The 27,081-nt window shown below is 38.4% G+C and overlaps 1 protein-coding gene across 1 annotated transcript in view; it reads right to left on the bottom strand.

Moving 5' to 3' along the window:
* The window catches only part of RNF144B (ring finger protein 144B), an 80,057-nt gene that overhangs the window by 11,070 nt on the left and 41,906 nt on the right, over positions 1–27,081 (bottom strand). Inside the window, exons 4-5 of the mRNA XM_003897103.5 lie at positions 18,362–18,422; positions 433–637 (exon numbers count right to left, since the gene is read on the bottom strand). Of these exons, the coding sequence (XP_003897152.1) occupies positions 433–637; positions 18,362–18,422 (266 nt within the window). The remainder of the gene's footprint in view (positions 1–432; positions 638–18,361; positions 18,423–27,081) is intronic.

Raw genomic sequence — 27,081 nt, 5'->3', positions numbered from 1 at the left:
ATTCTTTCTAATATGACTGTCACACATCATGAGCTGGCAATTTAGTCAGCTAAGAAAATTTCTGTCTCATTTTGCAAGCAACAAGAATAATATATCCCAATACAGGCAGATACGGCATCTGAGCAAATGGCTGGGACAAGTCACGATTTCCTACTGAGAACCAGTAGACCGCAGTGCCTTGCTACCTAAAGAGAAAGCAAAACTCATACAAACTTTAATTCCAGCAATATCTGGAAGATTCCTCTGGGGCGAACAACTAGAAATGCTTTTGTATTGGCAACTTACCAATTCTGAGACACTTCTACGGGAAGTTCTGCAAGAAAACAACCAATCTCTAAACTCCATCACAACGTAATTCCTTCTACATGTAACGTATGTTGAGTTTCTAAGAAAACTATTGAATAATCCCAAAGACAAAGTTTCCTTTCTTACCTGTGCTCTGTTGGCAGGACAACAGGCTGATTGTCTCTACAGGAAACCTCTGCATGCCAAGCATCCTTGCAACACGAGCAGAATTTCAGGTGGCAAGAAGGGCATTCCACCAGCACAGGCTGTCCTGGGTCACTCGATGCAATAGGGCACACTGTCTGACAGTCTGCAACAGGACACCATGTTCGGTAGGGGTCCAGATGAACTTCTAAAGTGTAAAGAAAGAAAATGTGATGGTCTGCCCGATTCACATTTGAGTCTTTCTCACCTTCATTTGCCCTTTTATTTATATAATGTATTTGGAACCAGAGTCTCACTGTGTTGCCCAGGCTGGAGTGCAGTGGCACGATTTCAGCTCACTGCAACCTCCCCCACCCGGGTTCAACCAATTCTCCTGCCTCAGCCTCCCAAATAGCTGGGACTACAGGTGCACACCACCATGCTTGGCTAATTTTTGTATTTTTAGTAAAGACGGGTTTCACCATGTTGGCCAGGCTGATCTCGAATTCCTGACCTCAAGTGATCCGCCTACCTTGGCCTCCCAAAGTGCTGAGATTACAGGCATGAGCCACCGCACTTGCCTCATTTACCCTCTTTTTTAAACTGACGTTTATAGAAGTATAAGACTCTCAGTCTTCATAATGGATCCAAACCTATCATTTACAAGGTTGCTAAGCCCTGCCACATTTCTCCAAGTAGGTACTAATGGAATAGTTCACCATTGCCTTTATGAACAGATAAAAAAGTGTTCTCTATAAACAAAATTCACAAAACTTTTAGAATATTTCCCACTTTTGAGCATGTAAAATAGGCAAAAATCCCAAATCCCTTCTACAATTATTTGGGCACTATCCTGGAAGAGAATTGAACATAAAAAGCAAATTTTTAATAAGGCATTTTTCCAAAAAGACTTTGTCCTTTCAGGCACTGAGAAACAGGTAGTGAGATTTCTTCCACATTCCCAGGAAATTAAAGAACAAGGAAGAAAATAATCGAATAGTTGAGGGACCAAACAGTATTTCGTGTGGCTTAGCCAAGAAGTCGGATTACCTGTCAGTTTGGATACTCTGCTTCCCCACCAATACGCAAGTTAGGAACAATGTGTAAAAGACCCACGTGTTCTAGAAACAAAAGGTAGAGACTTTCACAGACCATTATAATAGCCAGTCATAACACATAGGCTAGTTCCATATGACATGCAGGAAAGAAGGTAGAGCTGGAGAATAGACAGCCATTTATTCAAGGATTTGAAAATCTTGCTTGGTATCTCTTTTTTACTCAGTAGCAGACCCCATGTTCTTTCCATATACTGTGACCTTTAAGGGAACATACCATGTAAAAAAATGTTATTTGAGGGGTAGAGTACCCCTTTTTTCTCTGGACTCATGTATTTTGCAAATTTTGAACTGACGAGATTCTAGTTTTAAACCTCCTAGGGCTCAGGATTTCATGATTCCTAGAAATGTACACACATGAGGCAAACAACTCCAAAGGATGGTGCAAAAAGGAAATAAAGGTATTAAGTAGGAATTTAGTTTCGAAAGTCAATAATTTTACACATTCAATATCAGGGAGAAAGTCTGAAATGTTCTGGTAAACTACTGTCTCCACTGATGTCTCGCCTAGAAATGAAATAATTGGATCTATCTTTTATTATTATTATTATTATACTTTAAGTTCTAGGGTACATGTGCATAACGTGCAGGTTTGTTACATATGTATACTTGTGCCATGTTGCTGTGCTGCACCCATCAACTCGTCAGCATCCATCTACTCGTCATTTACATCAGGTATAACTCCCAATGCAGTCCCTCCCCCCTCCCCCCTCCCCATGATAGGCCCTGGTGTGTGATGTTCCCCTTCCCAAGTCCAAGTGATCTCATTGTTCAGTTCCCACCTATGAGTGAGAATGTGCGGTGTTTGGTTTTCTGTTCTTGTGATAGTTTGCTAAGAATGATGGTTTCCAGCTGCATCCATGTCCCTACAAAGGACACAAACTCATCCTTTTTTATGGCTGCATAGTATTCCATGGTGTATATGTGCCACATTTTCTTAATCCAGTCTGTCACTGATGGACATTTGCGTTGTTATAAGTTTTCATTCAAAAATTGTATCCTTAAACATACGGTCTTATCTAGGAATTCTGGAGGGTGGGGGTCAAAGAACAATGAGCCCTTCACACAAATGCAATCACAAGGAGGAAATCCTGTAATTCACAGATGCTCAGACCCCAACAGAGATGGACCCTCCAAGATCCCTAAAACCTTAAGAAGTCAAGGAAACAGTGGCACACATAGGATCTAAGGTCTTGGTCTTTTATTTCTACACCATTTAATATTTTCTTCCAAACTATGACAACTGCTTCACAAATACTAAGCCCAAAGAAATGAAGGTTAGTATGTAACTGAGAGTGAAAGACTCCCATATCAAATATCTACTTAGCATCCCTTCTAAATCAGAGGTCTTTTAAAAGTTTGATGAAAAAGAAGGAAAACGGAAAGGAAAGTTAAAACACATATTACTGTTAAAATGTATAGCATCCCTAGTGATCACCTTAAAAAGATACAAGGATGCAACTTGTTCTCGTAGCTCTAATCAATTAAAACTACTTGGTACAAGTTCTGACTTGTTTCTATCAGCTTATTATTTCAGGTATCTGGGGTGACAAAATGGAAGCACAGACAATAAATAAAGGAGCAATGATAGGTTTTGATGAATTACTAAAAAGAAAGTAAGCAGTGCAGCTATGGTGCAGTGCAGCTATGGCACAGTCCAATGAAAGCAAGGAAAGAGTTTGAGCCACAGAAAACAGTGACCTTCTGTATTTTTCACTATTATGACAGCACATAAAGGACCATGCAAAGGAGTGTAGAAAAAGAAAAATGGGGAAAACATTACAGTTTTCTACACAATTCCTTCATTAGAAGTCCTTATTCCTTAGGAATGGGTTACAGAGCTTAACTAAGAGCAATAGTGGAGTTACTAAGAGACAGATTTTGACTCTATCCAAAAAGGAAATTGACTACTCTAGCCAACTCTGTAGAGTACGTATTCTACATCTCTCCCAACCCCCCTGAACCTTCCTTATGACGAAGACATATCACTATAAAATCTGGACATTCTAGAGATATTCTTTCCCACAATTCCATGAAACTAACTCTTGGGCATGTGACATGATTCTAACCAATGAGAGGGAAAGGCAGGTCCACCAAGGGGCTTCTGGGACTGGATCTCCACCTTGATATGTAGGAAAGAAAGGCCATTCTGTTTGTCTGCCTTTGGACACAACTGTGTGAGGTTATGATTCTTGGACCATCAAAATAATCTTGCACCTCTGAGGTAAAGCTAAGTGATTCAGAGATGCTATTAGGTTGGTGCAAAATAATTGCTGTTTTAATTAAAAACATTAAAAACATGGCAAAAACAGCAATTACTTTTGCATGAACCTAATAAATTAACCAAAACCCATGACAGCCTACCTCTGGACTTCTTATGAGTGAGGTACTGAAATGCCCTTGCTGTTTAAGTCACTTTTAGGCAGGCATTCTGTTCCTTGCATCTGAAAGCATCTTAGCTGATGTGGCTATTTCTGGTAATAGCAAGCAAGTACCCAGTTCAAACAAGGACTATTCCTCCTATGTGGTAGATATTTTATCAAGAAGATTAAAGCATCATGTCCAAGATGACTTTTAAAGTCTTTTTCAAACCAATGATTTTATCATTCTAAATGTGAGGCACATGGAAATGTGTATGTAAGTAGAAATTTAAAAATGCATCCACATACATTATCCTGTAGAAAACATTGTATACAATAAAAAATTTATACACCTTTGTAAAAAGTTAACATGCTATGCCAAGTCTATAAGATTTCTATGTAGGTGAGCAAATAATATACATTCATACAGTTGAACGCCACATAGCTTTTTTTTTTTTTTAAAAAGGAAATCAATATAACAATTTGGAAAGACCTCTAGGATATATTAAATGTAAGAAAAAAAAAAAAAGCAGGCTGGGTGCAGTAGCTCATGTCTGTAGTCCGAGCACTTTGGGAGGCTGAGGCAGGTGGATCACCTGACGTCAGGAGTTCAGAGACCAGCCTGGCCAACATGGTGAAACCCCGTCTCTACTAAAAATACAAAAATTAGCCAAGTGCGGTGGTGGGTGTCTGTTATCCCAGCTACTAGGGAGGCTGAGGCAGGAGAATCATTTGAACCCGGGAGGTAGAGGTTGCAGTGAACCAAGATCGTGCCACTGTACTCCAGCCTGGGCGACAGAGCAAGACTCCATCTCAAAAAAAGAAAAAAAGTGTAAAAAAAGGAGACAGAAAGAGTATAAATGAAACATGCTTATAAAAACATGTATATATAGGCCAGGCACAGCAGCTCACTCCTGTAATCCCAGCACTCTGAGGGGCCAAGGCTGGCGTACCACATTAGCCCAGGAATTCAAGACCAGCCTGGCCAACAGTGGTGAAATCTCATCTCAACAACAACAACAACAACAACAACAACAACAACAACAACAACAAAGTAGCCAGGCATGGTGGCGCACACCTGTAATCCCAGCTAAGTGGGAGGATTGCTTGAGCCTGGGAGGTGAAAGGTACAGTGAGTTGAGATCATGCCACTGCACTCCAGCCTAGGTGACAGCCTAGGCTGCAATCCAACCCTGTCTCAAAATAAATAAAATAAAAATATGTGTATATAGAAATATACTTTAACATTTGCAGAAGAATATTAAAAAAATAAGTTACTCTCGAGTAAAGGCAGGGGTTAGGGGAGGAGACGAAGATTTACTTCTTCACTAAATTTGAATTTTTTTAAAAAAAAGTTCAAGTATCACTTTCATAATTTTTTAAAATTGGTTTTAAAAAGCTACTTTTGATCTGGCATATGCACAGATAAAGCAATTCTGGAACTAAGCTGTCCCTGGAAAATCATTTACTTTTTTATAATACTGAAACACATTCAAATTTCCCCTTTGTTTCACATTCTTCTCCGTATATACAATTCTCATCCTATGCTTTTACTTTGCCTTAAAAATTCCCTTTCTTCTTCACCACGTCATAACCTATCCTTTTTTTTGGAAGCAGAATATGGCTTTGCCGCCCAGGCTGGAGTGCAGTGGCGCCATCTCAGCTCACCGCAAGCTCCACCTCCCAGGTTCACGCCATTCTCCTGTCTCTGCCTCCCGAGTAGCTGGGACTACAGGTGTCCGCCACCACGCCCGGCTAATTTTTTGTATTTTTAGTAGAGACGGGGTTTCACTGTGTTAGCCAGGATGGTCTCAATCTCCTGACCTCGTGATCCGCCTGCCTCGACCTCCCAAAGTGCTGGGATTACAGGCGTCAGTCACTGCGCCCGGCCAACCTATCCATTCTTAAGGGAACTACCTTCTATTGTGCACAGGCCTTAATTTGGGGGAGGGGCATAGAATCAGCATCTTGTTAATTGCTGCTCTCTATTCATTTCATGGAGATGGCCTCTCTGACTGTAGGCAAAGCTGTTTCTTGTACTATTTGTGTGCTCCTCCTTACCTGACACAGTGAGGGGATGCCTACCTATTGATTCAGAGCAGTAATTTCTGGGTTTTTCAAAAGCATATAGATGTATTTCTATGCCAACAATTGACTTATAATGCATATACCAATAATACCATCTTGAATTGCCTTGTATTGGAATTTTCCAGTTCACTTCTAGTACTCTCAACAGATGTGCACAGCATATTAAAATCATTCAATATCAATCCTATTGTTGAAAGCATTTTATGATTTCTATTAGACCATAGATCTCCACCCACCTCAATTAGGGTTCTCAAATCTAGAGAGTCATCAATTTGGTAAGACGTGGAACTTTCCGTATAGCACTTAAACATTAAACCTCCTTTATGAAGTGTCACTTATAAGGGCAACAACGAAAAAAAATTTAACATTAAAGCAAATAACTATCCCTTCTAGAATTCTACTCTTAATATATAACTTTTATTTTACTTCCTATCTCAGCTTAGTCTTGGATGAGCAATTCACATTCACTGGTTCTCATTCCTATCCACTCAAATCCTTCTTAAGTATCTGAAATGAACTTTTGCTCTAAACACATTAACAAACTGCTGTCTAAAAAGTACAAGTGACATCCCTCTATAGTCACATTCAGCGAATGTTTCCAAATCCATCTCTGACCCTGGACTCTTCTCGTCACTCTGTCTTCTATGTGTCAGGCCCTGCCCTCTCTTCTCTTCTCATGGTCCTTTCTCCTTTATCGTCAATACTGCTTTCTTTCTCCCATCCACGGATGGTATCCAGGCCTTACTCCTAGGTTTCTTTCTTGCTTATTTACGGAACTCATATCATAACTAAGCCTCAACTTCAATTAAATTTGGATTAGTCCAAATGACTTCTCCAGGTATGACCTCTTGTGACTATAAGACTGAAAATTAGATACATGTCAATTATTCATTGTTTATTCAACAAAGGACTGGTTTCAGGTAATTGTTAGAGACCCTGGGCATATGAAGATGAAAATAGAGGCTTTCTTCTTCAGAAACTTCACAGTATGAAAAGGGAAATAGATGTTTAAAACAAATACAATGTCAAAAAAAAAAAAAGGGAAACCAAGCAATGCAAATAAATGACAGTGCATCCCATGAGATAACAAAAATGAAAGTATCAACAACTATTGATGAGCATCTCTTAGGGGAAGAGGAAAGAAATATTTAATAGTTACATACGGAAAGTTTCTTATGATTTTTTTTATCCAAATATCCAAATGTAGTTTTCCCTTTAATCAACTCTAAAAACAGGGAGTAAAACTAGTCCTTCCTAATCATAAAACAAAGCAGGAAACACATACTGAGACAAATTACAATGACATTACATTACAAAGAGATAAAGCGCCATATAAACAGATCTTTTTTAAAAAAATCCCTGAGGTAGCAACTTTGCAGGCAGCATTTGGAAGCTGTAGAAGACAGAACAGACTTTTTCTGGACATTAGAATTAAAATTCTGTCCTTAAAGAAAACACTGAACAAGGGCACTGGCATTCACATCCCAAAGTGGGATCTTCCCAGCTTCTCTTTCCAACTCCAAGTTCAGTGACATTACCTTGGTAGCTTAAAATTAGCCATAGTGGAAGTATTAATATTTCACCGTAGAAACTCAGCCAGGTGTGGTGGCTTACAACTGTAATCCCAGCACCTTTGGAGGCCAAGGTGGGTGGATCACCTGAGGTCAGGTGTTCGAGACCACCCTGGCCAACATAGTGAAACACCTTCTCTACTAAAAAATACAAAATTAGCCAGGCGTGGTGGCACACACCTGTAATCCCAGCCACTCGGGAGGCTGAGGCAGGAGAATCGCTTGAACCCAGGAGGCAGAGATTGCAGTGAGCTGAAATATTGCCACTACACTCCAGCCTGCGCAACAGAGAAAGACTCCGTCTAAAACAACAACAACAACAACAACAACAAACAACAACAACAACAAAAAACCCGGCAAGCACTACAATCAGAGTTGTTCCCCTCATCCCGCCAAAGACTGTTGACCAACACCTCATTAAATACAGACCATGGAAGTAATGAATTGGAAGTAAACATACCAATATATTAATATAAAACCTACACTCGGCACAGACAAGTCTGGGAAAGTCAAGTGCAGAATTTGCACAGCATGAAAAGAGGAGAAATCAGAACTGGAACAGCGACAGTTGACTTATCCTTTACAGTCAAACAGCTACACACAGATCATTTACAGAAATTCATAAATGGCATTTTTGGATAAGAAAAGGGAAATTGGTAACTCTGTCTGAAGGCACAAAGAATACTTATGTAATTTGTTTTTCCGTCTTTCTCTATTTTTGATTCACGGTAGGGACCTCTGAGCTCAAAGTACACGTTTTGCTCTTTCAACTGGGTAACTACTAACTTAGAATTGCTAGACAGTATTGTACAACTACAATTGCGACTATACTTAATATATTACATTCTTGAAAAATGCTAAGAAAGTAGGTGTAAAATGTTTTCATCACAAAACAATGACTATATAAGATAGATAATGCACGTGTTAATTTTAGTTATTTCCACAATGTGTATGTATATATATATATATATATTTCAAAACATGTTGTAGACAGTAAATACCTACAATTTTATCTGTCAATTTTTAAAAATTCAGTAAATACATGAACAAATAAGATAAGCTCTTTGTTTTTAGTAAATATATATGCAATACAAATGAATAGAGCTAAAAATATTAAGGGTAAAGCAAGCTTCAACTGGTCTTTAAATAAAGGGATTTTAATTCTTTCTTTACTTTTGTGTATTTCCTAGATTTATCTCTTGTCTATGTATTATTGATTTTTGTGAAATAAAAATGTTAAAACCTTTATAATTTTTAAAGATAAAAAATGCCAGAGATAAAGCCTTTGCGATGATCACGTTTGTGAGAACCGGATGACACTGAGCCAATTCTAAGTCTAGCTTTTGAGAGTTACTGACAGTTGCACATTTTTTAAAATTGCATTTAAACCTATAGGTTAGAACCATGAATAAGCAACCAATCTACAGATAGTTTTGATCTGAAAGATTTCCACATTTTATCCAAATAATGCAAACGGAAATGAGATTCTCACATGTAATAAAGCACTTGAATTTTACAAAAGCAGGAAAACCCAGAGTGGAAGTAGCCTTTTGTTTTCACTGAACCCAGCTAGGGTTATCATAGAAGAAAGTGTGGTTTTACTCACTAGAGAAACCATCTAACACAAGACTTCTTTATTTCCTATAAAATAGAGATGTTCAAGATTGAATAGACACTGTAAATAAGACACTTAACACAGTGCCTGACACGAAGCAGGTTCTACACAAGAACTAGTGAAATTTCCCCCAATCCTCAACCTTCATGTGTGACTTTAAACTCTTTGAAAGGGGACACACAAATCTGTATTTTTTATCATGATGCTTTTCAAGCAATGGGGATTGAGATACCAGTTTAATGGGTTGTGACCAGCATAAAAATGAAATAGATTAGAAAAGAAAATAGAGTGCATCTCACACTAGTTTCATGAAACTTTTGCTGGTTCCATCTTGGTGTGTGTGTGTTTGTGTGTGTGTGTGTGCGCGCACGTGTGTGCTGGCTTTCAAAGTAAAATGCATTTATTATTCTGGGTCACAGTTCTATACTTTGAAAAACAGTAACTTACACAAAGTTGGTGCTCTATTAATATCTGCTGGATGATTTATGAATGGATGCAACCTGGGAGGTATTCTATAAACTTCACGTTCAATATTGTTAGGTTCACTATACTTTCATATTATGTAAAGCTCCTCTTTTTGCTTCAAATCTGCATTACCCCTTTCCTCTTCTCACTCTCAGCTGATGACCCTCCTTATTTCACGTAGGAAACAAGCAATTAGAAGAGAACCCATGCACAACAAATCTACTAGCCCATCTGCATTCATGTCTGTAACCTCTCCACCTTCTTTTCTGATAGAGAATATGACCTAAACCTACCCCCTAGTAAATCCAATCCCTCCACCTGGCACTGAAATCCATTTTCCTCACAATCTCAAGGATTTGGCTTCTGCAATTACCTCCCCCATCCCTCTCCTGTATCATCCCTTTCTGCTGGATCATGAGTTCAAGAGAAAAACAAAATAAAACAAAACTCCTTGAATATTCACTGCACCCATTTTTCTTCTCATAGTACCCTGAACCCTCTCCAAGCTGGTACTTCTCTGTCATTCCACTAAAACTCACTTGTCAAGATCACCAAAGACCTCTATTACCAACTCTCAAACCATATCTCTCCTCATCTGTCAATAGCATCTGACCCAGTGGACACTCTCCTCCTTAAACACTGTCTTCACCCAGCTTCTAGATTCATATTTCTGGCCATCCTTTGTCAGTCTCCTTTGCCAGACCACCTTTTCTTCCCCACCTCTAAAACCTATAGTGTCCCAGGGCTCAGTCCTGAGACTGCTTCTTTATCTATGTTCGGTTCTTAGATGAGCTCATCCCATGTCACAGCTTTAAACCTGACCTCTATGTTGATGATTCCAAAGTTTATACTACTGATCCTGACTCATATAATCCAGATGTATCTCTACCAGGGAATCCTGACAGTTCCACCTTCAAAATAGACTCCAAATCTGGGGATTTTCAATGCTTCTGCTTTCAATATATAATCTACTGTACTGTCTTGGATTCGATCACTACCACAGCCTCCTAATAAATCTCTCTGCTGCCATGTCATTCCATTACCATCCATTCTTGCACAGCAGCCAGAGTAATCTTCTAAAATGGAAATCATATTATGACATTCCCCTGATCCAAACCCTCCAGTGGCTTCCCATCACACTGGGACTTCATCTTCATAATCTGTGGGATCAGGCCCTTGACTACCACTTCCAAATTACCTCCTATGGCTCTCCCCTCTGCTCTCCTAGCTCCATCGCAAGGGCCTCCTTGCTGTTTCCCAAACAGAAATCAGGCTCGTTCTTGCCTCAGGGGCTTTGTACGTACCTTTACCTCTCCCTGAAATGATGCTCTTCCCATAAGTATTCGCATGACTTGCTCACATCAAATCAAGTCCTTTTTCAGATATAACCTCGTCAAAGAGGTCTTCCATGAAAATCCCATCCAAAATAGCCTCCCCCATCTATCTCTTTCCCCTCACCCTTATTTATAGAAAAGGATATATCCCCACCATCTAATATTACTTATTTATTATCTAACCTCCCACATACACACATGCACATATGCAGGATCCTTTAGGGCAGGGATTTTTGTCCTGATGATCACTGTATTCCCCATCAGCTAGGAAAGGATTTCTCAACAGCAGCACTATTGACATTTGGATTGGATAATTTACTGTCATGGAGACGTCCTGACATATCTGTTGAGCCAACACACACACACACACCCCTAAAATAGAACCAATAAAACTTTTATGAATGATGCGTTACATGTTTAGCAGCATCCCTGGCCTCTACCCACTAGATGCCAGTAGCTTCCCACCCAAGTCATAACAATCAAAAATGTCTTTGGACATCACCAAATGTCCCTGGGAGATACATTCACCCTTCTCTGACAATCACTGACCTAGCAAGATGCCTAGAATGATGCATTTGTGTAAATAAATAGAGTGGCATAACAGAAAGATAAGACATAGCATCAGTAAATCAATTTCCCATAATAAAAAAGATAATGATAGCATATGTAGCCAAGTTCTAGATTGTTCAGCCCTACATTCAGATATTTCCAGAGAACAGCAGTAACAACCCAGAGAGATATCTGCAATAGGGCACTTTTGAAGAAGTGCTTCCCCCCAAAAAACAGGGATCCAGACATAGAAGTCTGGCCAGATTCCACTGAAAAGACGTCCCAGCACAGCATGGCACCTACACTTCAGAATGCCCTTCAGTTCAGCTCCTAGAAGAGCAGATACAAGGAAAAGCCAATGTAAGGTATACAAGTGGTCTAGAGGCCAGGTTTAGTAGAAACAGAAAAAATGCAGAAGAGTCATCAGACACCAACAGCCCTGGCATCTAACGGGACTACACAGAACCCAAGCTAAAAGCAACAAACTGGTAGACACCAGTGGGAAGTCAGATTGCTATCACATGAAGAGCTGTTCTTCTTCTCCTTCTCTCCTCACACCAATGATCTGTAAGGAATTTGAGACAAAGTGGAGCCCCATAGGAGTCACAGGATATTTTTTTCAGCACTTTTTATTACTTTTATTGTAAATTCAATTCTACTTCCTGGCTTTTGGCCTAGGAAACACAGTTATAATATAGATATACAAAATGCACAATTATCCAGAAGTTGAAGGTCCGGTTGCTCCCCCTTCAAATTTCTATTCCAATGTTGGAAGAAAGTGAACTGATGCCTAGTCAACTAATTACTTCTGCATCAGCAGTGATGAAAACATCATGTAGCTTTGAGATGGGAAAAAGTTCAGAAATCTAGTAAAAGAGAAACCAGGGACCTGTAAGTCAGCCCCCAAATAATAGTGCCCTCAAAATTTTACATTACTATACATGATTTAGAAGTGATTAACTCTGACATATTTACATCAGAGATAGAGACAAATTGAAAGATGTAAACTGCAATTTACTTACAAAAAGTCAAATTGATTACTGAAGCAAAGCCCCACAGCTATTTGATCTTGAGACTCTGCATGTTCATGTAAATTATGCAATGCAAAGAAAATGCTATTTAAAACTATTTTCTACTTCTGTATTCTAACTATTACTGGGAAACAGAAACATACTGGGAAATTAAAACTGCCATGAGACCTAAAGACCATATCTGACCTTAATGATTGCTTTCAGTTTTCAAAATCTCAATCTAAAACCCTTGGTTTTCCCACCTGGCACCATCCCCATTACATATGCTGAGTTTCCTTTTGATTCTGTTGTACATTCTCTCTCCTAGCAGGAGTGGTTTTCTGTCATTCTCCACCATTGTGCCAAAAAAGACATCACACGAACTTTTATTATTGTGGGAAACACTATGCACTTAATTTAATTATCAGCTGTAATAAACAAAACTGTTTTAGTAGACTGAGGTATGGGAGGTATTTAAAAAAAAACCAAACTGAGCAAAGTACTTAAGCATCACACAGTCTAAAAATAGGGGGAAAATCACTAAAAGAAACTACATAACTACATAGGGAGCTCCGATGGAATAAAACCTTTTATGATCAGATACAAAAGCTGGGGTGGAAGCATGTCACCAAGAAGAAATAAAAGAGTAAGGTGAAACTACAGTTATGTCATAAATGTGAAGACACAAAATGAAAGGAGGCTTGAGGAGAATGCTGAGAACAAAAGGGCTTTCAAAGAAAGATGGAACCACAGCTTGAAGAAGCACTGGAACGGCACCTGGCATAGGATAGACACGCAATACATCAGTAAGCACGTAATGAATACAGGAGTGAAGCCAGTAATATTAACAGACAACAACAGAAAGACAACTTCCTATTTCACTTTTTTTAATGAAGGAGAACAATATGACACAACCCCTCTGTAAGAGTTCTTAAACTGCTATATGATAATATAAATAAATATTCAAGAACAGATACATCACCCTAGCGAGGAACAGTTATAGAAAGTCAAACGAGGTCACAAAAAAAGGAAAAGTGCTTAAGAACTCGAGATGGATCATCTTAACCCAATTTTCAAAAAAAAAAAACTATTTTGGAAAAGTAGACTCTGGAAACAAGAGGCAAGAAAAATTCTAGCATTAATCATCAGGCATGTACTTGGAGAACCACTGGAAAGTAAAGCAGTGGTCATTAATCCATGCCAAACTTAGCATTCCCTTTTCCTTGTTAATACTGGAAAACTGATGCAGAAAGAGAAAGCCAGAAACATAGTGGTAGCCAGAGGAAAAGTCGCAGATGGGTGGAAAGTGGGTAGAATAACCAACCAATATCAGATAGTGTTTCTTTGAGTTGCATAAGCAGCAAGATGATTTTTGTGCAATCCTATTCAAAATATTTTCTGTCAGACTTAGCTGAAGACAAAGACATAAAGGACAAGCTAATCAAATACGTAACACAAAGCAGAGGACAATTCACACACTGAACAACAAGCTAAAGACTAAAAGAACTTGGCAGACACTAATTAGAAAAAACTAAGGATGATTTTTCATAACTAAGAAATAGTGCTGCATCTACTCTGATTCTACGTTTTTCCAGAGCAGCAGCTATCTCTACAGTTCTGTCTCACAGTCCAGCAATGAGATTTTCTTTCAGTCAATTCGTCATTTAACTCATTAACAACATTAGTGGGTATTTAATGCACCCCCATATCCCCTTATAAACGGTTTCACTTTAAATATACATTCACAACATAGATCTCAAAGTCACCTAGCTGATGAAGGTCTTGAGTTTGAGGTAGATAAGAAGTCTATTTTATATACTTTAGATAAAGTTTAGATAGGATTAGATAAAGTGTATCCCAACCATGTAAATTCCATTATGTAGCACTCTATTAACTTAAATTTACTCTTACTTGAAATGTCCATTTTCCAATAATAATTATAATGGATGGTAATGAAGAATTACATGATTACAAATTGCCTTCCAAAATCACCTAAGAGGCCGGGCACAGTAGCTCATGCCTGTAATCCCAGCACTTTGGGAGGCCGAGGTGGGTGGATCACCTGAGGTTAGGAGTTCGAGACCAGCCTAACCCACATGGCAAAACCCCATCTCTACTAAAATATGAAATTAGCCAAGTGTGGTGGTGGGCACCTGTAATCCCATCTACTCTGGAGGCTAAGGCAGGAGAATTGCTTGAACCCAGGAGGCAGAAGTTGCAGTGAGCCAAGTTCGTGCCACTGCAATCCAGCCTGCACGACAGAATGAGGCTCCATCTCAAAAAATAAAAATAAAATAAAAACAAAATCACCTACGAGGAAATTGTCTCTGGGCCTCAATTACGTTTTTTATAAAATGAGGGGTTTAAATCAAAAGGTCACTAAATCTAACACACTGCAATACTTTATGACAGTAAGATGTCTAATTAAATTTATACTTAAATTATAGGGTTTTACAATTTGGCAGTTCCTCAAAAAATAAATGTAAAATTACCATGTGATCCCATAATCCCACTTCTATTACTTTACCCAAAAGGACTGAAAGCAGAAACTCAAGATAGTTACGCCCCAGTGTTCACAGCAGCATTGTTTACAGCAGCCAAAGGTGGAAACAACTGAAATGTCCATCAACAGATGAATAAACAAAATGACGTTAAAAACATAAAATGGATGACTCAGCCCTAAAAAATGAAATTCTCATATGCTACAGCAGGAATGGAACTTTGAAAAACATTTATTAAGTAAATAAGACAAATACAAAAGGACAGCTATTGTATGGTTCCACTTACATGAAATATCTAGGATAGGCAAACAAGAGAAAGTGGATTAGAGGTTATTAGGGGTTGCAGAGAGGAGGAATAAGGACTTATTGGTTAATGGCTACAGAATTTGGGACCACGAAAGAGCTTTAGAAGCAGTGGTGATGGCTGCCTAACTGTATGAATGTGATTAATGTCACTGAATTGTACATCTAAAAATGGTTTAAATGTCAACTTTTATGTTAGGTATATGTTTAATAACAAAAAGAAAAGTATAGAATTTTAACATTTGTATAGATGAGGAAGGTTAGCCACAGGCTATGTGGTCTTAGGCAAGTCTCAATCTGCCCTGTTTTCAGTTTCTTCATCTATAAAGTAAGAACAACAACATGAATTGTCAATGCATGGGATCCATAGTGGGGCATCTGCCTAGAACTCGTGAGAAAAAAAAAATAAATTCCATGTATGAATAAAACTATTTGATCAATTTGTAACAGAGCAAAGTAGAAATATGCCATCACCACCTAAGAAAGAAAGACTGGCTCAGAGGCTTGCCCAACTTAATTGTAGCCAGACTGAACATATTATCATGTCTAATGAAAGAATAAGCCAGTCACAAGTAGGTTTGAATACTACTTGAAAACTCAAAAAGCCAACCACTATCTGGGGAAAGAGTGAAAATCTTGGCCAATGATTTTCCACATCTACCTTGCCCCACATAAAGATGGATGGTGCCAATTAACTTCAAGTGTTCTAATCCCACTGACAACAAGACAATCAATAATATCTATTTCAGTATGATGTTTCCTGAAGAACAGTATGGTTATCTCATGGGGGAAAAAAGTGTACAGGAGAAGAACATTGAGAATAATTTAATTTAAAGGTGCTAACTTTAACTTATTTTTATTGCCAACGACTGTTAAAATTTTGAACACTGAGACACAGGAAGCACTCACAGGAAGTGCTTTACAAGTATTAATTTACATAATCCTCATCACAAACCTATGGTTTAGAGATGCTCGTTATCCCCATTTCACAGATGAGGAAGTTGAGATGCAGAAATATTGAGGACCTTATCATGGTCACACAGCTTACCAGTGGTGGAGCCTGCAATTGCACTCAGGCTCTTAGCTACCATTCTAAAATAAACCAAAACTTTATATTCATCAGTGAGAAGCAACCCACAGAAATCTGTAATTCCTGGTAATATTAGAATATTCTAATTACAAAAAGCCATTTGAGGTAACAGATGTGTTACCTAAAATGTAAAACAATTAGGAATAAGGCCTGTTGCTGACATATGGGACAGTGAAGTTAGCCGGGGAAGTAACAGGCAGTCATGGGAGAGGAGAAGTGCTGATGGAGGCATGAGAATACTGTAAATAGACTGAGTCCCAGTGACTGAGTAGGACTGACATGGTTGATAGGTCACATCTCACCATTTAAGCAGCAACCTGAAAATCCAACCTAACTCTTTAGGCTTTCTCCAGGTAAAAGCCCTCAAATCATGGTACTTGCTACAGCCAGTCATCCACAGGGTGAATACTGGGAATGTCCATGTTCTAATTATAATTGATTTTTATAGTGGAGGATATTGGGATAAAGTGGGAAAATGGCAGGGCAGATGGCTGATGCTCTTATCTTTAGCTATCACATCTGGCGTTATAATACTCAATCTAATCAGCCCATGTGGATGGATTAGAGAGGGTCAATATTAACTACTCCCATCATTAACTTATCACAGGACAGAAGCATCAGATTACATCATCATCCATTAAACCTAAAATCCGTCTGACTCCCTGGTTCTGATTCCATGTTCAACATTATAAACTATTATTCCTACTTCCCATCTGGATATACAGCTAAAACGTACCCACCATTTGGAATTCAAACAACCTAGTCCAAGATTTTTTTTTTTTTTCCCTGTAAATTTAGCTTAATATATCAGCCTTATGAGTTAAGTAATCCACCCATGAGATGAATCTGGTTTTGGCTGCTGGATTTAAAAAAAACACACACATGCAAAAACAAAGTCAGTGTTCTTCTCCTATAAGACCAAGCCAGATCTAGATCTAAGGTTGCGATTAACAACCTATGAATCCCCAACAAGCATTCCTACTCTACCCCTCTTCATGCTCTTATGTTTTTTTTTCTTTTTTCCTGTAAGAATTATTTTTCAGGGTAGTTGTAAAAAGTAAATGAGATAAAAATAATTGTACTGACCAAACTTATTGGCACAAGACAAATATTCATTCCCCCTCCCCCCCGCCACCCTCACCTCTAGACTTTACTAATCCATATTTAAAAGTTAGCAATCAGAAAACTTTATGTTCATGCTAGGCTTCAGTTTAATATACTCAATGAGACTATACCAGTCCAGTGAGTTCTGGGAGAAACAATTTTTTTCCTACTTCTGAGACACTAAGAAATAGTCCATTTACCTCAAAAATAGATTAGGGTATGACAAGAGGGAAATGGCTCCTAAAAAATATCTGTCAAAAGCCAAATGAAGTAAAAACATAATTCTTATAGCTAAATAGAAAAGCTATATAAGTTACCCCAAGTCCAAAGTCAGAAAGAAAATCAGTCCAATACATTGTAAATTGCACAAGAATGATACATATCCACAGTCTGTTATTACATGATTACAAAAGTAGTATCAAAAAAGCAGGTGGTATTTTGAGGAGCAGTAAAGATGTTTTGGCTGGTAATGTTTCCAAGTGATCTTCAAGAATCGAAAATTAGTGGTAAAACCCATTTTGAGAGTCACTTTCTTTTGTATTATTGTGATTACAAAGCCATCTAAATTTCGCAAAACCTTTCTTACATAAGCCAAATTAAAAATACAAAACAAACAACATAAGGAAAGTTTCATGCTATTCTGCGTTTTTTTCTGGTGGTAGCTGAGAGGCTTGAAATTTTATGTTGCAACTACAGTATCCTCCTTTCGGAGTACCCGTGTGGCTTTGTTGACAGCCGACAGCTGCCTTTATCTTCCATGCGAGTTAGTGTAAAAATGACACATGTAAAACCACATTCACCATCAGGAAAAAAAGAAGAGTTCATACCTCTTTCAAATTTTAACCTCTGATAAAGCTGAAACTGGTCCACAGGTACCAAACAGGCAATCTGAAACCAGAGACATAAAAGGTTGAGACTTCAGTCATCATAGGGCCCTGAGTTACCAGCCTTTTGATTTCTCTTTCTGGCTTTGCTTATTATACTTCCTCTACACCAACTGTTTGCAAACCTCTTTTTCTCTACACTGTTCATGTAGTAAAACACATGCAACAATTTTCAAGTCATCCCCACTCCACCACCACAGCTGAGAATCACTGCTCAAGGGTTCTCATTGATCACCTTCTATCCTTCAGTCAGTAGCTACCAAGACCGGACAACAAAATTTTATTACAGGTTCTTCTAACACTATTCATATTTATATATTACAGATGCTTCCTTTCTCTATATCTTCATTTAATAATTTTTTGAAGTTATAGTTCTAGCTTTGGAATCCTTAAAAACTAAAGTCAGGTAGACAGCAACTCAGGAATTATGCAAATGTCATTTGTCACCTAGGAAAGATTACCTTTTAAACAATATAAAAATCATTTATTCTGACAAGAGTCACTTCCTGGAGCCCCCGGTTATGGGACATTGACATCCCAGACCCCAGTAGAAAAGAAATGCCTAAAATATTTCTTGCAACTAGACCCCTATTCCATTTCAGATGGCAATATAAACCTAGTAAACAACAATTCATACTTAACTGAATGACATTTCAAATTACTCATTTTTAAAGGCAGATGCAGGAAAAGCTAACTGCTCTTAAACCAGCATTCTAAACATTTTAATTCCATTGACATCAAATGTAAACATATTGACATAACTTAAAGATTTACATATGAGAAAATTAAAGGATTTGATATTAGCCTTCCAGACATCCAGTGAGTTGATACAGGACAGAGTTTTAGTCCTGACAATTCCAACTCGAAACCATCAACTTTTTTTGGCACAAAATATACCTACATTGACATTCTTGCAACTAAGGAAAGGACATCTGCTTTGAGAACACTGGAGTAAGAAAATGATGCAGCTAAAATTGTACTTAACAAATATTATACCTTTTATAATGCATTCAAAATCTAATCCTTTCCCTTATTCATTTCACAAATGAATCTAAGTTAGCTAAAATGTATAAAGGACCACAAAACAAGTTTGGTCTTCCTCATTCCACATAAAGTATGGTAAAACATAACTTTAATTATAAAAACATTTTTATCCAAATTTTCTTTCTCCAATTGGGGAGAAAATGTTGCATTTTCATGTGGTACCTTAAATTAAAGCTCCTTAGCATTTTTACAAAAAAACAAATTATGCCCAATATCATGTTATATGTATTTTACCATAGTTCTTTCAATGGTATGGTTGGACTTTCATCACATTGAAAGTCAAGTTTATTCATCTGTTATAATGCTACCCAGACAGCTTTCCTGAAAGACAAAGGTGTCTCAAATAAAATTCAGAGTTGGAGACAGAAGGTACAGGCAAATGAAGTGATAGGAAGCATTTAGGAGCCAGAGTTTAGTTCCTGAATTTGTCACTAATGCATCATTGGTGGAAGACAAACAAATGCTATGTCAACTGCTGGATCAACATGACTTGGGGATGATACCACCTGGGCCCAAGAGACTTCAATAGTATTCTATGAATCTTTTTTTAACCACCCACCCTCTTTGATTCTAGAAGACAGTCCTGTACCCCACTCACCCTCATCTAAAATAGTTTTTGGATTGATGACCTCCTTTTAAATCCTTCAAAGTCAACCCCTAAAAATTCTGATTCTCTTTTCGATGATGAGCAATTTATATAAAAGTCAAATACAGTTTATGGAAGACAAGGCAAACAGAAGATGTTTTAGATACAGATGAAATGCTAATGTGAAAAATGACAGAAATTCATGCAGTAAAAAGTAAACAACTGTAGAGATGAATGTTTAATTTTAAATTAGAAAAATAAATTTCATTGGAGTACACACTATTGCCAACAGGGAAGTCATAGATTTCTAATTTTTGGTATTTTATGCTACTTTGGATTTCTTATTGAAGCCAAAGGTTGTATGGAACTAAGACTTACTAAGGTAAATCAATTTTTTAATTGAAAGTTGTGATTACAAGAAGTTAATTACATTGCTTCTCATTCTATTTTGTCCTTTTGGAATGAAGACACCCACAGAATGCACCATTCTCTTCCCCAGTTCCCCTCATTTAGACTTACATCTTTTCTATTATTATTGTTTTTTAGGAGATGAGGTCTCACTTTGTCAACCCAGGCTGGAGTACAGTGGCACAATCATAGCTCACGTTAGCCTTAAACTTCCAGGCTCAAGCAATCCTCCCTCCTCAGCCTCTCAAGTAGCTGAGACTACAGGCACGCACCATCATAATTGGATAATTTCTTAATTTTCTGTAGAGATGGGGTCTCACTATGTTGCCCAGGCTGGTCTCAAACCCCCAGCTTCCAGTGATCTTCCTGTCTTGGCTTCCCAAAGTGCTGGGATTACAGACATGAGCCAACTGCACCCAGTCACATTTTTTCTAAATATCTGTTGACAGCTTACCATGAGTAAAGCTTTGGTCTGGAAGCCTGGCATACAATGAGGCAGGACATACAGAAGTACACTCAAGGGGCTGAAATTACTTAGAAAGCAATAAACATAAGATTCACAGAAGGTCTACCCCTTGATTTTGTCTGTTGGATTTTGCAGAATAGAACTAATTTTCTGAAATATTTCTATTATACTTTTGGCTTTAGATGAGAGCTGCACAAAAACAACAACAACAACAACAACAACAAATGATACAAAATGTTAAATTACTGGTTCCACTGTCATTTGGAGCTAAGTCACTATTGCTTGAGACCTCCATTTCTACAACTGCAAAATTGAAATATTAATCCTTGTGTTAGGATGATGATTAGAAGACTGAATCAGGCTGCAGGTAAACGGGCTACAACCAATTTTTTGAGGATATTCACAAGTACTCTAAAATTGACTGCTACACCTGACAATCCTAGAGAATAAGAGAGATTATAAAGAGGTATCTTGTGGTATACATTTATCTTCTTTCTGCCAACCGAGAATTTCCAAATCATTCAAAATCACACCAGACCATTACATAAAAAGTTGCAAAACTTGTATAGAGTTACCAAATGCCAATCCCTCAACTTCCCCTAATGATAACACTTTCTAAATTTAGTTCCTAAATGCCATTCCAACTTCCCCTAACGATAATCTTAGTACTCAAATAATGAAATTTATATTTTGACACAATAGAATTAAAACATCTTCAGGCCTTATTCAGATTTCACTAATTGTCCCACTAAGGTCTTTTATTCAGTCTAAGAGCCAATCAAGGTTACCAACTTGTATCTAGTTGTGGTATCTCCTTGACCTTCCAATCTGGGACAGTTCTTCAATTTATCTTTGCCTTTCGTGACTTTGATGAGTTTGAAGAGTCCAGGCCAGTTATTTGTACAATGTTCCCCTAATTTGGATTTGTCTGATGTTTTCTCATGATTAGACTGAGGTTATGCATTTTTGGCAAGAATATCACAGATGTGTCCTTGGGGCTATCAGGAGTTACATGAGGACAACATGTCTCATTATTGATGATGTTAACTTTTTAATGTGGTTAAGGTGGTATCTGCCAGTTTCTCCATCATTTGGAATTAACAAGTATCTTGTAGGGAGATATTTTGAAACTATGCAAAATCCTGTTTCTAATCAAACTTTGCCCACTAATTTTTGTATCTACTGATAATTCTTGCCAAAAATAATTATTACTGTAATATTTGCTTAGTGATTTTTCTATTTCCATCATTCATTTTGTACTGGTGATTAAAATTCCACTGTAAGAGAAAGCTGTCCCTTCTCTATTTATTCATTTTTTAAATTTCAGTCAGCATAGACTACAGACATTTATTTTATTCAGTGGCTTCTAATTCATTACTAACCAAATCCATGTTCGAGCAGTAAAAGCAAAGCTCTCTAGGTAATTCTCAGCTATCATGAGACCACTATCCTCAGATCAACTACTTAACAGTCTTCAAAGTTAATTTTTGCTACTTCTCCTTTGAAAGCTGTGCTAATTTAATGTTAAACAGAAATTTATCTCTCCTCCCATCCAAGCACAAAAGACAACTTTTGCTCCTCATCATCATTCTAGAAACTCTTTCCAAAGGGGGGGAAAAACCCAAACTTTAATTCAAAGATAAAATACATTCAGTTTCATGTTAATAGAGTAAGAGCAATAATATCAGAATAATAACAACAAAAGTTACTAACTTTAGCTCATAATCACTATTTTGTTTTGTTTCATTTCTGATAAAAATGAACCTTATGATCCTTCTTAAATACTCAGTTCTGCCCAGGTAAGGTGGTTCATGCCTGTAATCTCAGCGCTTTGGGAGGCCAAGGCGGGCGGATCACTTCAGGTCAGGAGTTTGAGACCAGCCTGGCCAACATGGTAAAACCCCATCTCTATGAAAAACACAAAAATTAGCCGGGCATGGTGGTGGGCACCTATAATCCCAGATACTTAGGATGCTGAGGCAGGAGAATTGCTGGAACCCAGGAGGTGGAAGTTGCAGTGAGCTGAGAACATGCCACTGCACTCCAGCCTGGGCAACAGAGCAAGACTCTGTCTCAAAAATAAATAAATAAATAAAGAGAAGAAGAAAAAAATACTCAGTTTCTACTCAGCTGAATGTCTTCCCTTTTCCATTCCATCTCTAGCAGAGCATATCCAGGGAAGCCAGACCACATCTACACACAAGAGTGCTGTAACAGTTACACATAACTGTGAATTAATCTCTCTAACGTACACAACCAAGAAGAAATGGAAAGTCAGGCACACCCTGTTAATCAGTATTAACCACAATCATAACATTTAAACAAGCATCATCATCTACACTAACACTGACCTTACCCACCTCCCCCCACCCCCCTGCAAAAAAGAAAGAGAGGCAGAAAGGGGAGCCTGCTCACCACAAAAGTATTGATGCCAAAAGTGGAATGAGTACCCATAAGAAATGTTAATAAATACAATGTATATTGCGTTTTAGTTAGGAAAAAAACACTCAATTAAAAAAGTGAAACAGAAGTTGGGGATAGGCTTTAGAGAAATGTTACCCATCAGAGTCTGGAAAGTCCGGACAGAAGGAAAAGGCGCCCAGACTTCACTTAGGTTTGGTCCTTCAAATCATGCTTCCGCTACAGTTGCTTTTAAAAAATTAAACAGGGCAAACAAATAATAAAACATATCAGTGCATCTGGAGATGGAATTGACCACTAGTAAGTAGATCATTACAACCTGTCGAGGTTTGGGCAATTTGGAGGATGCTATGACTTGCAAAATACAAGGCAGGGGAAATAACACTCACCTTGCGGATCAATGTCTAATCACATTAACATAGGAACTAAAAATGTTTTCATAACCCAGAGAACGAGAGCTGGTCTTCCTAACAGAGAAGAAAAACAGCACATTCGCCCATTCACCTGAGTGAAACTAACAAGGTGAAGTCTCTCAACTGAATATTAGATAAAACGTCCTGATTAGAAACCACATGTGGGCATCACTGTCTGAGAGGCAGAAGGCAAGAAATGGAATTCCAGCACCACAGATCTTCGCAGTCCACTGTAGAGGGCGGCTTTCGCTGTTCTTCGTTTCACGTGTGCTACAGAAGTCTCTGTACATGATCTAACCAAGATCATCTTTCCACATATCATCCCCTGCCTTTTCTCCCTCCACTCAGTCATAAGTAAAAGGGACACATCCATACACTCACGTGACACATTCAACCCATTGTGGCTTAGTTTTCTATGTGCCATTAGTTAAAGAAGAATCTTAGAAATCTTATTACCCACTTACACAGTTTTAAGTACATTTTAAAACACAGTTTTAAATACTTTCTAAAATGTAATTCAGCCAGGAAACTCAAAAACATCTACTAACTCTGGCTTGGCGGATTCCTCTATCCCCACCATCCCAAAGGTTTACTTTTCTCCAGCCAAGACATATTGCAGCCAAAGGTTATTACAGACACACTCACCCCTTCCCATTCAGATCCTTACACCACAGTAACAGGAATATGGCCTCTTGCCTGGGCATTCTCATCCTTCCTTTGCCCCAGCTTCCCACCATGACAATGGGAAGGAAGAATGTTAAGAGATGGCAAGTGGAGGCAGAGGATGTGGAAAAAACACTTGGATTCCCTATCATTGTAGCCAACTTTCCCAAAGCCAGCCAAATAAACATGCAATCTGAGTAAAAACTATATTTATTTTGCAAACGTAACTTCAAATTCCCCAGTACTCGATCCCTCCTCCACCATACCTCTAACCCAGGTCTCCAGAGTGCCCCGCCCTAAATCCCCTCCTATAGAAATTCTGAAGCCTCCATTCTTGGGCAGAGCAGCTGCACCCACCCTTTCTCTGGTGCACACTGGGGCACTAGCAGTAAAAGGCAGGCTGGTCATTTCAGTGTTCCAGGGCTAGGAAAGAAGATTAGTGAGTGAGAAGCTCTTCCCTGCCCTCCACTGACACCTAGCAATTGGAAGAAGTTAAAATTCTCAGGCCATGTAATGGCAGGTACTATTCAAATAGGTATATGCACTCACCACTCAAAATTTACACAGCCCAGACAAATGGTTCAGGCTTCCCCAGGAAGTGATGGATGCTACTTCAATAAACTATATGGGAACTGCTTAAATTAGACATCACCTTTTTTAACAGGGCTACTAAATTCAAGTAAGGGCTTTGCCTGAAGTAATGCTATTGGAATAAACAATCTGTGTCCTGCTTTTCATAATTTCATGTTGGACACGACTACAAGATCAAGTACATTGGAAAAGCTCTGCAGAGCAAAAGCTAAAAGTACCAGATGATGCAATAGAGGAAAGTTTTACTTTTCCCTGGCTCCTAGTGGGTTCACCTCTAGCCACAAGTCCTCCTGAGTCACTATCTCTCAACAGCTTCCATGACACTGAAAGGGAAGCTGCCATTTTCTACCATTTCCTATACAAGGGAACAGTAGATGAAGGACACTGGTTCCAGGACCTCCCATAGATGCTTAAGTCTCTGAAATAACATGGGGTAGTATTAGAATATAACTTATGCACATCCTCTCTCCTGTATAGTTCAAGTCATTTTTAGATTACTCATAATACCTAATACAATGCAAATGCTAGGTAAATCATTATACTGTATTGTTTAGGGAATAAGGACAAGGAAAAGTCTGTACATGTTCAGTAAAAATATTTTTTTCTGAGTATTTTCCATGTGCAGTTGAATCCCCAAATGCAGAACCCACGGACACTGAGGGTCAATTGTACTTGAACTGGGCATTAAGTGCGTCACTAAGGAGGCTACTCTTGATAGATAAAAGTTAGGAGGCATAATCACAGCTGAGCCAATTTGGAAAAATCAAGAAGGCAGATACATGGAACATAGACAATTTTGTAAGTTAGACCTGCATAAGGAAGTGCTCAGAGGAAAGAGCTTACATTCCTGCCATCCTTTGAAGATGAAGAAATGTTAGACTTAAATGCATTTGGTAAGACAATGAAGAATGAAGAATCACGTAGCAGCAGGACAAAGGGAACCAGGCTTAATCAGAATTATTTTTAACAAGCAAAGCATATTTATGTGTTACCTGTGTAATTAAACATTTTTTAAAAGGTGGAAGGCAAGTAGTAGTCGTGGAGATAGAACCTAGTCAAGCATCTGTGAATGAACCCCATTGTGGTATATTCAATAATACATAGATTATAAGCCACATGTTATAATTGTATGCAATAAAATCTTGATCTCAAGCAAGTTAGAAATGAAGGTGGTACAGTCCAATTCATGTGTGTGGTATTTACTTTCAAAGGGGGAGGCCTATGTAAACTGATGCAGCTACCTACATCTCCAATATAATCTTCTATTCCATTCTCAATTCAAAATGATTATCAATCATCACTACCACATATTTTTATCACTGAAAAAGACAGTAGCAAGTTGATAGAGAACATTTGATTCTTTTTTTTTTTTTTTTGAGACAGAGTCTTGCTCTGTCGCCCAGGCTGGAGTGCAGTAGTGCAATCTCGGCTCTATGCAACCTCTGCCTCCTGGGTTGGGAGGCGTAATTCCTGCTGGGATTACAGGCACCCGCCACCATGCCTGGCTAATTTTTTTGTATTTTTCATGGAAACGGGGTTTCACTGTGTTAGCCAGGATGGTCTCGATCTCCTGACCTCATGATCCGCCCACCTCGGCCTCCCAAAGTGCTGGGATTACAGGCGTGAGCCACCGCGCCTGGCCTCCTTTTGTAATTTTTAAGACTCATTATGGGTTTGTCTGGTTTTAATGCCTAAAAGTAAAATTGTTTTTATAGTAAAACTGGATAAAGAGAACCAGAAAGACAGAGAAGGTATAGAGCGGGGAAAGGATAAGGAGAACAAAGGAGGGGGAAAATACAAAGAGAAAATGTCTATTCAAAGAAAATGAAGCCAGGTGTGGTGGTTCACACCTGTAATCCCAGAACTTTGGGAGGCTGAGGCAGTAGGATTGCTTGAGCCCAGCCTGGAAAACATAAAAAGACCCTGTTTCTTCAAAAAAAAAAAAAAAAAATTAAAAATTAGCCAGGCATGGTGGTGCACATCTGTAGTCCCAGCTACTCGGGAGGCTGAGGTGTGAGAATCGCTTGAGCCCAGGAAGTTGACGCTACAGTGAGCTGTGATTGCACCACTG

The sequence above is a fragment of the Papio anubis genome, chromosome 6, assembly GCF_008728515.1.
Source record: "Papio anubis isolate 15944 chromosome 6, Panubis1.0, whole genome shotgun sequence".
NCBI classification, from domain to species: Eukaryota; Metazoa; Chordata; class Mammalia; order Primates; family Cercopithecidae; genus Papio; species Papio anubis.
The sequence above is the reverse complement of the archived record's forward strand: the minus strand, read 5'-3'. Positions and strand labels throughout refer to the sequence as shown.